This window comes from Protomyctophum bolini (assembly GCF_963924005.1).
Source record: "Protomyctophum bolini genome assembly, chromosome: 13".
Taxonomy (NCBI): Eukaryota; Metazoa; Chordata; class Actinopteri; order Myctophiformes; family Myctophidae; genus Protomyctophum; species Protomyctophum bolini.
Genome location: NC_137874.1, coordinates 23,662,043 through 23,676,670, shown reverse-complemented (window position 1 = coordinate 23,676,670; position 14,628 = coordinate 23,662,043). Strand labels below are relative to the sequence as shown.

At 45.0% G+C, this 14,628-nt stretch overlaps 1 protein-coding gene across 2 annotated transcripts in view; it reads right to left on the bottom strand.

Moving 5' to 3' along the window:
* Window positions 1-14,628, bottom strand: part of atp2a3 (ATPase sarcoplasmic/endoplasmic reticulum Ca2+ transporting 3) — a 56,579-nt gene that overhangs the window by 21,799 nt on the left and 20,152 nt on the right. For both annotated transcript variants that reach the window (XM_080780873.1, XM_080780874.1), the window contains exons 6-9: window positions 8,855-8,935; window positions 7,899-7,984; window positions 6,595-7,059; window positions 1,554-1,642 (exon numbers count right to left, since the gene is read on the bottom strand). In XM_080780873.1, coding sequence (XP_080636999.1) covers window positions 1,554-1,642; window positions 6,595-7,059; window positions 7,899-7,984; window positions 8,855-8,935 — 721 coding nt within the window. The remainder of the gene's footprint in view (window positions 1-1,553; window positions 1,643-6,594; window positions 7,060-7,898; window positions 7,985-8,854; window positions 8,936-14,628) is intronic.

Genomic DNA, 14,628 nt, shown 5'->3' with positions numbered 1-14,628 from the left:
ACCGTTGCCAACAGGGGTCCCACACAACAGCCCACACAGTACTGTTATGAAATGAAGTTCATACACAGTCAGACTCAGAATACACTGCACCGCAGCCAGCCACGCGGTTTGTAGGCAGTCCATCGTTCACTTTCACTTTCACGTCAGCCCTACTGCTAACCGTTAGGACTGTTCTGCTTTCTCCTCTGGGGAAGGTGTGTACAGTATATACTGACTGTACTGTACATAGGCTTTCTGCCACACATTGTGGGAGAGCGTTAATTTAACTCTGAGAGTGTACAAATGTTAAGCAAATGGATCCGTTGGTCATCTGTTGTCGGATAGTTGTTCCACCCCCTGTTTATACAGTCTTTGTTGAGCTATGTTCTAGAACAGGTGTTCTCAATGTCTCCCCCTCCCCACTACCCAATACAAATTGACCGCTATAATAACCATAATAATAGAGAAAATACATCATCAATACTGAAACCAGATATAATCATTAAGGAAAGTACTATGTAAACTCTAAAGTTCCATTTTCCAGCAATTCAGTTGCAATTGCAATCGTCCACGCTTGCCATTGTGCGTGAGTGTGTGTGTGTCAGGGCTGGGCAGAGAGTGAGTCACAGGAACACATGGTTGGTATTACGGCGAATGACTTATGTATGATCGCACGTGTGTGTGTGTGTGTGTGTGTTTGTGAGTTGCGCACGCGTTTATGCTCGCGTGTAAAATATTGACATGCACGGCCAGTCAGACAGTGTGTGTATGTCAGACACAGAGAGAGAGATCGTCACGACCAGCGTGGCACAGAAGAACATCGCGCACAGAATAATATATATTTTGAATATACACCACCCTGTATTTTGGATAATCTTAAACTGTATGTCCCCAAAAGGACTTTGAGATTGTTAGGAGAGCTTCTGCTTGAGGTCCCGATGTCCAAGCTTGTTCTTAGGGGGGATCGAGCCTTTTCTGTGGCTGACCCCAAGCTCTGGAATGACCTCCCACCTCCATGACAAACTGGCCCCCCCACACTCCATTTTTAAAGCCAGTCTTAAAATACATTTTTATTCACAAACTTTTAATCCAGAGTGGGTTTTACTTGTACGAGTTCTATTCTGTTTTACCTGAGTCCACCTTTTATGTTCATTCGTGTTTCTATGCTTATTTGTGTTTATATCTCTGACTTGTGTGTTTTGTCGTGTACTTTTATTTGTTATGTGTCTCTTTGATATTTTATGTACTTTGGTCAACTCTGTTGTTTTTAAATGTGCTCTATAAATAATGTTGGATTGGATATGAAAATGTATCCTTAGGGCAATGTGGTGGCACTATGACATCGCTAAAGTTTAGGAGCACAGGCTTTTATTAAAAATCAATGTATGTGTGCCAGGCAAACACACAAGGCCTGTTCAAAATGCAAGCAGACACCACTCAAAAGAGAGCATGGAAACCACACAGGCAAACCATTTAATCCGTAACCTTAAATACTGCCACCAATGGGGCTGATTTATTTTTATGTATGGCGTTGGTGATAAATCCTTCAGCAAATCAACAGCAGAGACACTCACATTTGTCCTTCAGGTGCGTATGTAGAGCCGGTTATACAGAACTCATGAAGTGTGCAACTTGAATCTTGCACCTCGTCTGCAATGAACATCTGGAGAGAAAAACAAAAAATATTATGAGAAAGAACATCAATATCAAATTTGTTCATGTTTGATGTCAAATTTGTTTGGCACATACTGTGCAATGTGGTGCAACTTTATGGTCAAGGTCAGTGATAAGCCACGGGGTTCAACTATGCACAATTCTCTAGATTACTCTGCCATTTTCAGCAAATGTTCACCTACGACGACATGCCCAGAATAGTGATGCTAGGGGAGGGGTTACGAAGAGGCTGACGCATCTGCAGCATTTGGTATGAGAAATCCTCGGTGCAAAGCGTGAGTGTATGACTGTATGTGCACCGAATGTGAAGTACTCTGCGGGCTGGAAAGGGGCCAGGGAAAGCTGAAAAGGGAGAGGTGATTTCAGGCCAGTGACGTCAAGCGGAGTGAGAAAGACAGCATATCTGCCCTGCCAAGGGCTTTCCTCAGCCCAGAAGCACGATGCGATCAGTCTGTACCAGTCACCATTTGTCCTCTTCTTGGGACCATGTTATTTGCTTTATTTAGATATAGCACGGTACAGAGACAGGAAAACGAGGCCAGAGAGGGGGAAGGAGGACATACAATGCAGGTCCCAAACTGGAATCGAACCGATCGTTGATGTTGTCTTAGCTAGTTTGACTGTGTGTGTGTGTGTGTGTGTGTGTGTGTGTGTGTGTGTGTGTGTGTGTGTGTGTGTGTGCATGCGTGCGTGTGTGTGCTGGATCTACACGTTTTCGAAATCATTTCTACTTGTGTTAGCAAACATGTTGTTTTCTCCCAATAGAATGCAAAAGGTTTATAGAATCTTGTCTACTGCACACCCACAAATTCAGTTCCTACAAGTACAGTTGATGAGTGAGAAAGATTACAGTAGTATGTCACATTCTGTCCCAATCTTAGAAACTAAGAGGACCATATCCTGAACACCAACACTGAATTATAAAGTCTTTGGAAAAAAGAAAGAAAAAAAAGGAAAAAACACAACTACCCAAGAGGAAGAACAGACACAATACAATTATTATAATTAGACCGTTTCCTGCATCTTTGGTCAACCGACCATGCTTCCTACCAGTCATTCTATCGCCATTTCATCCGCTGTGGTCACCAAGGAAACAAGAGACAGCATGAGCCATGTGACTCATTAGCACTGGCGAACGTTTGCGTTACACCATTCACTTCCTCTGAGGTGGGCTGTATGCAGATGGGAGTGCATGTGTGCGGTTGTGTGCATGTGTGACTGTGACTGAGTGCGGGGAAGTTTGCTGTTATGATACGGTGGGGGTTCCCTGGAAACACCACCGAGGGCGGGGGATATCCTCAAGGTCGGAAAACCAGGGCTGGACAGCTGGGCAGGGAGATGCATATTCCTATCAGTGGCTCAGGACAAGGTCCAGCCCCAAAAAAAAGAAAAAACTAAAATATTGGACAGATGGAAAAGGCTGGGTAAACAGCTCAAAGCAACAATTAAGCCAATTTCTATTTTCTATACACAACCAAGTACTCGGGCTTATTAAACCATTAACATAAAAGACATACAGTAAGTGCATAGATTCACATTCTCTCTATATATAATGCTGTCTTTGATAAGCTATTTACCTCTAAATTGTTTTTCACACAAAACTTTGATAAACTTAAGGTTCCCTTTCAAATCAATTGAAGCTAGAAAGCAGAGTTTCTCTCTGGGCCTGGAATGAGCTTTAGGGCAAACTCTTCTCCCTCATCTCTCTTAGCAATAAAAGAGAAGGAAAAAAACCCAGGTCTCAGATGTTTTAACCACTTCACTTCCTGCCTTAGTTTCAGTTACAGCTACGATGATTTGTCTCAGAATTTTGTTGACAGTCTGTGAGTCCGTACTACTGAACAGCCTCCTATAGTAGTTTGCCCATATTTAAATCTAAATGTATCCATGCCTGCTGGTTGCCCAACAAGGACTATGTAAGTTGTGGCGTGCAGCCCTAAGGACAAGGCCAAGAGAAGGCCCTCAGTTTGTGTTTAGGGATGATTAGATGTAAAGTTGTGAAAGCAATTACAGGCAGACGGAATGTACAATAATAATTTAGAGTTTTCTGTTATAGAGCGTCGCAGTCCCGCCCCCTTTCATAACGATGAGTGGCCCAGAAGAGAATCTCCCAATTAAATTTCCACATAGACGTTTCAAAAAGTATTCATTTAAAGCCTCTGACAAAGCCAAATCGGATGGTGACAAATCATGACAATAAATGAAAAAAATAATGAACAAATAATTAGAAAGAAGAAAAACTACTTTCCAATTGTTTGTTTGGCCCAAAAATTGTGGTTGTCGTCATGATTTGTCAGCAGCCGAGTTGGCTTTGTCCGAGGCTTAAAAATAAATACTTTCTGAAACGCCTCTTTCTCTTCAGGGGCAGGACTGCGACGCTCTATAGCGCCACCATGAAGCCGATTAGAAAATATAATCCGGCCCTGGGCCCTGGCCATGCATTCCAGCCTGGCGGAGATAATAAAACAATATAGAACATGCAACTTCAATTCAATCACAGGAGGAGGAGCAACTCCAACCCCATATACAGTATATAGTACTATAATAGTTGACCGTGGTCCCCCAGCAGTGGTCCATTCGTGGTTCCCTCCCTTTTTTTACACAAAATGTACTCACCAAAATATCTACAAGCTCACTGACACGTTGCAGATCTATTATGACATGCCCAGAATAGGGCCCATGTGGTTAGTTAACAACCTTGAAATTACTATCACCAGGAAACACCACCTCCACAGAGGCGGAAGTGTGACATGTGTGTGTCTGTGTGTGTGTGTGTGTGTGTGTGTGTGTGTGTGTGTGTGTGTGTGTGTGTGTGTGTGTGTGTGTGTGTGTGTGTGTGTGTGTGTGTGTGTGTGCGCGTGTGTGCGTGTGTGTGTGTGTGTGTGTGTGTGCTCACACATGCGTGCGTCGTCCACCAGAAAGAAAGCTATCAGACATAAGCAGCCCACAGAACTGAGTTGAGAGCAGTGAGTGAGTCAATATTTAACCAAGCTGCTTGCTTGCAGTCATTCTCTTCAGGGTTAGAAATGAGATATCTCAAGTCCACGGCTACCCCCACCCCTCCCCCCACTGGAGGGAACTCCCTAGTACTGCAAAGCACCCACGTCATCATCGCAGGGAGGAGGGGAGGGAGCAGTCTGGGAAAGCTGCTCCACAGGAAACGCACAAAAACCACTGATGCACGTGCTTAGAATTCCCTCTACAAAATATACTGTAGGAGGACAAAAAGATTTGAAAAGCCAGGCGCACACGCATAAAGAGACACCTTCGACAGAATTACCACAGTAACATATACGGTACAATGTATGTAAAGTTTGGCTGACTGGAAAAAGACAGTGAAACAGTAAGACCTGTGATGCATACTTGTGCAATGTGCACGCCACACATGTTGAGACACAACACAACCCAAGTACCATGTGTACTACAGCACTACACAGGACAAGCTGAAGTACCATGTGTACTACAGCACTACACAGGACAAGCTGAAGTACCATGTGTACTACAGCAGTGGTTCCCAAACCTTTTCATGTCAAGGACCCCCAAATTGAACCAATTAGCCCGCAGACCCCCCCATTTGAAAAGATATGCCAGGGAGTCCCATAAGAGAAGAATTTTACGGCTCTAGCAGTGATTCTCAACCGGTTTAATTTCAAGGACCACCAGTTTGACATGCATATTAGTCTACCATTTAATGGCATTTCTATCTCTGGGACTCCAATTTATTTTTGTAAAATCAATGTTAATGTAACTCTGAGAGTGTACAAATGGAACCAAACGGAGCAGTTAGGGGTCTCAGAGTTAAACTATCATTTAGCTGGGGACTCCCTCAAGGACCGCTGAGGGTCCCCGGACCCCACTTTGGGAACCACTGTACTACAGTACATTATTATACAGGCCAGGCTAGTGTTGCAGATTAGTGGCGTTAATAAGATGTTTGGCTTCCGTGTCCCCTCATGTGGGAAGCCCTGGCGTTACACACACACACACACACACACACACACACACACACACACACTCTAGTTTTAGGGGAACTGCAGACAGAGAGTAAACACACGTTGCAATTAAATTCACAATTGATTTAGGGCCAGGTTTTCTATTTAACAGAGCAGAGAGAGAACTCAAAACGCAATATGTGTCGTCACCAAGAAGGAGCTTGCATGCTTGAAAACGCTCTGTCCCACTAAGTTGATGCATCATGTTACACGGGATATAAGGCATTACAAACTCCTAACCATCGTGGAGCACACTGTTAACTTTACCTAAAGTCATAATACATCCATACATAGGTTATTATCAGGCTGACAGCCTTGGCCAGTAACTTTGAGACCATTACCACAGGAGAGAGGTGCACAGGATGTAGAAAGAAGAGGTGTTAACTGGGGTAAAGTGTGTGTGCGTTGTATACATATGTACAGTAGGTGTGTGTCAGAGCCACATGCCAAGACAAACAGAAGCGCAAGTAGTGCTTAGAGTAGAACTGGCATACTGTACTGTAGCTCACGCATACACACTGTTTTACTGGAAGAAATACACCCGTGTTAAACTAGTGGGTAAATATAGAGGGTGGATATGCGTGTGACATCATCATCATACCCGGAAACACCTACTGAGTGGCAAAAAAACCCTACTTTCTGGCCTTGACAGCCCATACATCCACACAGAAAAGTCCTATCTGATTGTATTAAACGATGTTGACGTTTGCTACTCACATAATGCATGAGCATAACCTCTATTATTAGCATTCATTTGTTTTGTTTTTTTCTTTGCTTTTAGTGTGTAAACCAGGGGCATAGAGAGGGGAGAGAGAGAGTAAACTTTATTGTTCCTGATGGGAACTCTGCACAGTCTGCATAGTGCTTATAGACCATTGCCTGTACTATTCTCTTAATTCAAACAAAAACCCCTACAAAAGGTATAAGAGCCCCTATAGATGCCACTCACCCTGCACACAGACATCTGATTGGTGGTGAGGGTGCCCGTCTTGTCGGAGCAGATGACCGAGGTGCAGCCCAGCGTCTCCACTGAGGGCAGGCTGCGAACGATGGCGTTCTTCTTGGCCATGCGCCGTGTGCCAAGGGCCAGGCAGGTGGTGATGACGGCGGGCAGGCCTTCGGGAATGGCGGCCACGGCCAGGGCAACGGCGATCTTGAAGTAGTAGATCGCGCCGCGGACCCAGGAGCCGCCGTGGACGGGGTCCCCGAAATGGCCGATGTTGATGACCCACACGGCCACGCAGATGAGGGAGATGACCTTGGAGAGCTGCTGGCCAAACTCATCCAGCTTCTTCTGCAGGGGCGTCTTCTCCGGCTCCGTGGCCGCCATCTGGTTGCGGATCTTACCGATCTCCGTGGAGACCGCGGTGGAGACGACGATGCCAATGGCCCGGCCCGCTGCGATGTTTGTGCCCTTGGGTACAGGAGCCGGGGGGGGGGGGGGGGGGGGGGGATGAGATATCAGATGCCAATTCCATGACTCAAGAGTACGATGCCTGATTGGAAGTGGTCTACCTCACTAACCAAATTGCTTAACACTTATTTTGTCCAAGACGTCCCCACATGTCTTTATACCCGTACAAAACCCGTGGTACAAAACCAGATCGCTTTTTTGACAGCAGCCGTTGCTAGGCAACACCTTGCTCGGAGCTCCCGGACATGTTTTGTGCACGCTCACTTCCTTGTTTACGGCTCCGATCAGAACGCCAATGCTCTGTCCTGACTTAACCAAGCATCTTATTTGGAATATCAATGCTTCTAAAGAGAGATCAGACATATTAGGGTGAGCTGGTAATGGAATACCTCCCCATTTTGGGGGGAAATGGAAGGCGAGTAAAATGTGCCTCATGTGCTGGGCAGTACTTTAGCGCCTTTATTTAAAAGAAATCTGGGTCATAAAAAGTGATAATATACATCAGGGTGCACTCTAGTGTACTGCACAAGACTGGCACATTCACTGGAAACACTAATCGCTACAGATAAGTCAGGCTACATGTACCGGTACGTATGTATACAGTCAACACATTGTTTACTACAGATATGTAAGGCTGTCATACATTATAAATAACTGAGCACTGAACAATACGATGGGGTGAGGGGATGTGCAATCGATATAATACAAAACAAATGCAGAGCAACTAGTCCGAGCTAACAAAATGTGTGACATGCAATACCCCCTTTTAAAATGTTCAACAAGGCTTATTCTTCATAACATGTGAGCAGTGTGAAAAAACCCAAAGGAGGTATACTCACAGAAAACAGCATGTTCTTCTTGTCTTGATTGACAGCTCTGGGGTCAGGAACAGGGTCAGTGTGTTTGATGACCGACACGGACTCCCCTAAAGAGACGATCAGACCCTCAGACACATGAACACTGCCAACGCTCCCACCAATCCATACCTGCACACTCTCTGAACACTGCCACCCCCCCCCACCAATCCATACCTGCACACTCTCTGAACACTGCCACCCCCCCCACCAATCCATACCTGCACACTCTCTGAACACTGCCACCCCCCCCCCCCCCCACCAATCCATACCTGCACACTCTCTGAACACTGCCACCCCCCCACCAATCCATACCTGCACACTCTCTGAACACTGCCACCCCCCCCACCAATCCATACCTGCACACTCTCTGAACACTGCCACCCCCCCATTTATTACATTTATTTTGAAACCCTTAAAAGCATTCTGGACCACAATGGAAACAAGTCCCCTGGACCTTTTTGTGTTACCCTTTTAGCTTTAATGTCTTGCTGTACCACGTGCCATTTACATTTAGGACTAATAAAGTATTCAATCTGGAACTTAAAGGACTGCAGGCTTTCTATTCCTGAAAAGTTGCAATGCAAAAAAGGAAGCCATCGTTCTCACGATAATAAGAATCGAAATATCGTTTTAAAACAAATATTGTTTAACACAAATCTGCCTAACAATGATGTTACTGGTGGATGGGTTTCTGAACTGCCCACAGCCCTGCCACACAGACAGAATAGAAAAAAATTGTGGTATATTATCATGAACATTAGTGAGGACCAATTATATGAAGATGGGTTGAAAAGTGGTCCTTTAAATTGCAGTAATAGAAATGTGTATTAAACATACACCCAATTAAGTAGAATTGATATAAAATTTCATCCAACAGATTCAGTCTACGCATTACTTGAGCCATACGAGTTGTGCTCGACAAAGAGAGATGACAGTACCTGTGAGGATGGACTGGTCCACTCGCAAGGTGGTCGACTTTATAGAGGTCACCCTGATGTCAGCAGGCACTTTGTCACCAACTAAACACCACAGCAGAATGGCAAAAAACAACAAAAGACTGGCATTAATTTTAACTACATTTTGTACACCTGGATCCTCCAGGGATCTATACTAGGCCCACTTTTAGGGGCACTAGCCCCTCCTATGTCCAGCTTTGAGGGTTTGCTCACACAAACATTGAATGCCATTGACAATCAATGGCCAGCTTTGAGTGTTTGTGTAAACACAAACATTGAAGACGAAGGTGAGGACGCAAATTGTGATTGGCCGGAATGAGATGATTTGGATGTACGTTGATGAGAGCGCCCTCACTTCAACCAGGTGTGAGTTCTTCCTTCTACATCAGGACACCATTTCCCTCGAGATCAGGGTACCATTCTTAAAAATGTGCGCGCGTGCGCCTGTGCGTGCCCACATGAGTGAGTGAGTGAGTGAGTGAGTCCGACTATGCATTTTATTCACAGTAGAGAAAGGTTAGCTTGTTACGTTGTGAACACAGGAAACACCCATCTACATTCAGTTATGTGTTCAAATAGTGAAACCCTGAGCAAAGAAATTAAGATAACAGTGAGCACAATCCTGAGGGTTAATTTAACTCAGGGCATACAAATGGAACCAAATGGACCCTCCGTTTGGTTCCATTGTACTCTCACAGAGTTAAATTAACACTCAGGATTTTACTGTGCAGGTCAGCCCTGGCTCTCTGTCAAAGCAGCAGTCACAGGTAAACAAGTAAAACAACAGCTCAATACAATGCATTTTTCAATACCTACCCTCTCACTCTTGGTACCGTCTTTTCCAGTTTTTCAAATTCTTCATTGCTCTGATAAAACTACTTTCTCACACACACAGCAGGAACAAAGTAGAGTCAATGTCTGCTTAAAATCTATGTAATGGATTCGTTCTACTGCCCGTGTGAGATCCACCCTGCTGATTAAACTCACTATACTGCACTGCACTCGAGTTGTTCCTTTTCACTAAGACCAAGTTTGAAATAGGAATTTAATTAAATATCAAGGCAAATGAAACAACTGAACATCTTTTCAATGGCATTGGATGGAGAGAGGGCATTTGTCCAATCTTGAAACGGCAACCAATGGGCTCGGATGAGGGGCAGGAACACGGGCAAGACTTGACGAGAGGTGAATTGCGCCATACAGTCATTCGACCAGCTATATTATTTCCAAGCACAGAGCAAGAGGACATGTCACATCCTTTTCCTTTTATATCCCACAATATTTGTAACCCATTTCTTCACCCAGTGTCAATTATCTAATGTAATCATGGGCGCGACACTCCCTCTGCCAACCTGGGGAGAACAACGGACTGACCTCATGCTTCCTTCTATGCATGAGGAGTCCAAGCTGCTTCTTTTCACCTGACAGAGGGGAGTTTACCTGGTTGGATGTAGCGCGTGGAAGGAACACGTTATTCCAACCAGTTCCTTTTCCCCTCCATCAGGCTGGCCAGGGGGAGGCAGTTTAGAGACCAGGATACTGAATGTTTTTTGTGAGGGTACCTACTACCTACCTACTACCTACCCTGGGGGACAGGGAGAGAACATGCAAACTCCAAACAGAGAGGGCCTTTTGACAACCCCACCTAGCGTATGGGCACTGATGAGGAGGAGAGAACACGCCCCCAGCGGGAATCGAACCCAGGACCTTCTAGCTGTGAGGCAACAGCACTACCGACTGTGCCCCCAGGACATGTCACATACTATCACAGCACTACCGACTGTGCCCCCAGGACATGTCACATACTATCACAGCACTACCGACTGTGCCCCCAGGACATGTCACATACTATCACAGCACTACCGACTGTGCCCCCAGGACATGTCACATACTATCACAGCACTACTGACTGTGCCCCCAGGACATGTCACATACTATCACAGCACTACCGACTGTGCCCCCAGGACATGTCACATACTATCACAGAACTACCGACTGTGCCCCCAGGACATGTCACATACTATCACAGCACTACCGACTGTGCCCCCAGGACATGTCACATACTATCACAACACTACCGACTGTGCCCCCAGGACATGTCACATACTATCACAGCACTACCGACTGTGCCCCCAGGACATGTCACATACTATCACAGCACTACCGACTGTGCCCCCAGGACATGTCACATACTATCACAGCACTACCGACTGTGCCCCCAGGACATGTCACATACTTCACAACACCATACTCTCTTGTAAAGTATCTGCATACCTTGTTTCTCAAATTCCTCTCCCTACACCTCACCTTTTCCCAACAAAGTCACACTTTCACATCCTTCCTACAGCAAAGCCCCAACTTGGTCCATTTTGGGGGTTTCCTACCACTGAGTTCACCCCTTTCCAACATAGCCCAAGATTGTCAACCTAGCCCCATTCTAAGAATCTCAAAGTAGTGAAATAGTTTCTTGTAGTCTTCAAGGAAAAGAAACAGAAACAAGAAGGAACACACTTCAAATGCTCGCAATGTCCTAGTTTCTTTATTTAATTTTTTTCAGCCCAAGGCAACAGACAGACCTCTGTAAATCTGTTACTTTGCATCATTTGTTTCATGAATAGCTCAGACAGAGTCCTTAGCTCTCAGATCTATTCACCAGTCACCACCAATCACATCCAAAGCAAGGGCACATGGTGAATGCAGTACTTAGTTGACTCAAGTTGAATTATTTTGAACATCCTGTGTCACTTGACGCTAGCGGAAAGGCATTTACGTGGATTCCCACATAATTTGGAATTCATGGAAATGGCCGTGAACTTGATGCTCACGTAGGTTGGTCGGAAACTCCGTCAAATCCTACGGGACGTCTTTAGGTGGCGGAGAAATTTGCGGAAGCATACACTTGCGTATAGATTTATTCAGAAGGCTTTAGTCTTCATGCTGAATCAATAAATTGTTCCCAAATCTCAGATAAAATATGTAGGCATGTGTCCCCAACATATTGGTCGATCAGCACAAAATAAATGATAGCCTATATAATAAAAGCTGAGTGCACTTGTATGCCTAAATGCATGCAATTCCCATACAGAAACTGCCCCTGTAAGCCTGACACCTTTTTATTTATTTATTAGGATATTACTATAGCATGCGCGATTGCGCTTCTCACTTGACAGCCTTCTACTCGCAGTGCAACGCGTTGTGAGCTTGTAGATCGGCTCTCGCGCATGTTAAAAAACAAAGTCACAATTATAATAAGAACATAGGCTTATCTGCATTCTGCACTACGAATCCAACATTGTTTAGTGTAGTAATGCCTGCAGTAGGCGGCAGTCCTATTGAAATTGGTTTTTTTTTACGGAGCTCCTTGAGTCAGTTGACTGTCGGTCGGTGTGTGTGTGTGTGTGTGTGTGCAGGGTGTGTGTGTGTGTGTGGGGTGGGGGGGGGGCAGACAGCAGCGTGCTGCCGATCCGATTCACATTGGAAAATGAATAGGGCTATATATCCCTATATAAAAAATAGAAGACCACATTAGCCTAATGAATGGCATCAGCGTGTTTGAAAGTCGGCCAGTCATATCATAGTTTTAAGCCAGCTCACCTCCACTCGCACTTGTTCACAAACATGACGGACAGACTTTATAATCATGTATATTGATCACATGCATGGATGCCACACACAGAATAGTTTAACTCACTGGATAAACTCACTGGATTATAATTTCTTCAGACAAGAGGATCCCAGGTAGGCCTATAATTATTCACTTATGAATGTATAGGCTATACTGTTCTTTATCGCGCAAACCATGCCCCCCTCCCCCCCCTCTCTCTCTCTCTCTCTCTCTCTAGCTCTCTCTCAAAAGACGACTTTTGCATTGACATATATACGATATTCTAAATATCGGATATGTTTTACCTCTGCAAAGGTATGAGTGAGCACCCGACTTGGTCCCGAACTTAATTAAATAAATTATAATTATATTGCTTCAGCGGAGCACGCACCGTTGTAAGCTTGGAAATCTTTTAATTTCCTTTGGTGTCCTTTGATGCATTGATGTCAGTTTGTACATATATAGTAGCCTACAGTGGTAATATACAATGGTGCAAAAACGACATAACATAAAAGCCCTAACTGTCCTGCTCCTACATGTGTAGAATTATTAAATTAATAGAGTGCGGGCTATATTCATAGCAGTGACCGCGGCTGTGATTTCTTTCCAGCAATCATTTTTATTGTAATTTGTGAAGCCGCTATATAGTCTGCGGCTGCAAAGCCTTTTTTCTTTTTTTGACAGACACAAACTGCTGTCTGCTGAGTCATGCTTGAAGCCTTTTATGGTGCGATATGGGGCGTGGATCTATGCAGATGAGGTTGTCGGGTGCTTTTCCGATCACTTTGCACCCGCTGCATTCAGTATGACATACACCTGCGATACGCCTGCGTACCTGTGGTACACACACAACGTAGCTTGATCGGACGGATAAATACGATATCCGTTTCCGCCACAGTGTAACGGTGGCGTATTTATTTTTAATGAATTTGGCCCCTTATGTGCAATATTCCCTGTGACACTGTATAGGAGTTATCACAAGAAATACTGGGCCTTTTGTTTTGGGTTTTTTTTACATACTCCTGACAAAGAAGACACGCATGTTAACATACTCCTGCCAGCAGGTACTGGCATAACAAGGCTATAGGAGACAACGGAAACATGTGCGAAATCGCATTAACCGCTGATGCCATTAAGTATTTTTAATCTTTTTTTAAAAGGTTTTGGCTTCTCCGAAATTCTCTTCCTCACTTCCTTGTTGACTTCCCATGTACCACCTCCCGAGCGGCGACTGGCTAGCTGCACGTCCTAGTTACTGCCTCCGATTGGCCGACCGGGTACATGCAGGATGTTTATAATGCTGTTGTGTCGTGGGAGAGGGGACATGGGAAGTGAGGAAGAGAGAATTTCGGTGAAGCCAAAACTTCGCCCACGTTTCCGTTGTCTCCTATAGCCGTGTTATGCATCTTTGAAACATCTCACCAACACTCAAGCGGCGCGCCGCTCTCCGTGAACGGAGGGTATGTACATCTGCAACCCATGGAGGGCTTAATAACCGATCAGGGAGGGCAGCGACGTCAGAAAAGCTAACCAAGGGGCTACCATTCTGCATACTGTGACATAAAAACTTCAATCAATCAAACAATCAATCAATGAAAAAGGATGGGTCAAACACACAGGACAGCTTCTAGATATGTGCAAATGTATTTTGTATTTCTTTATGGAATAAAAATCTCCCACATTAAATAGTTTGTGATATGAGGGAGGTGGTGATGTGGAACGAGAAGTTGCATTTGTGTGTGAAGGGCTACACACACCGTCTGCGAACGCCGCGCGTCAAAACAGCCGCCTCCGTTATTTTCGATTAACCTATCGCACACCGGCAGCGTCCGACGCGCGTTCACGCCTCGCCTGACGCTCCGATACGCCACCGTTCTATTTTCCAGGCAGTTGACGCGCGACAACGCCGGTGCCGCGTCGCTGCGCACCCGGTGTGTGTAGCCCTTCAGCTGGCTGGAGACAATAGGTCTACAGCAGCAGACTTGGTACAAAGACGTTTGAAATGCCAACCCATTGAAACCTGCTTCCTTGCTCACACTTGACCTTCTACAGCAGGGGTGCCCACCCTTTTTGGACTTGAGAGCTACTTTCAAAAAGAAAAACTAAACTAAACTAAAAATGCGGTGATGGCTACATATAAGACAAACACACT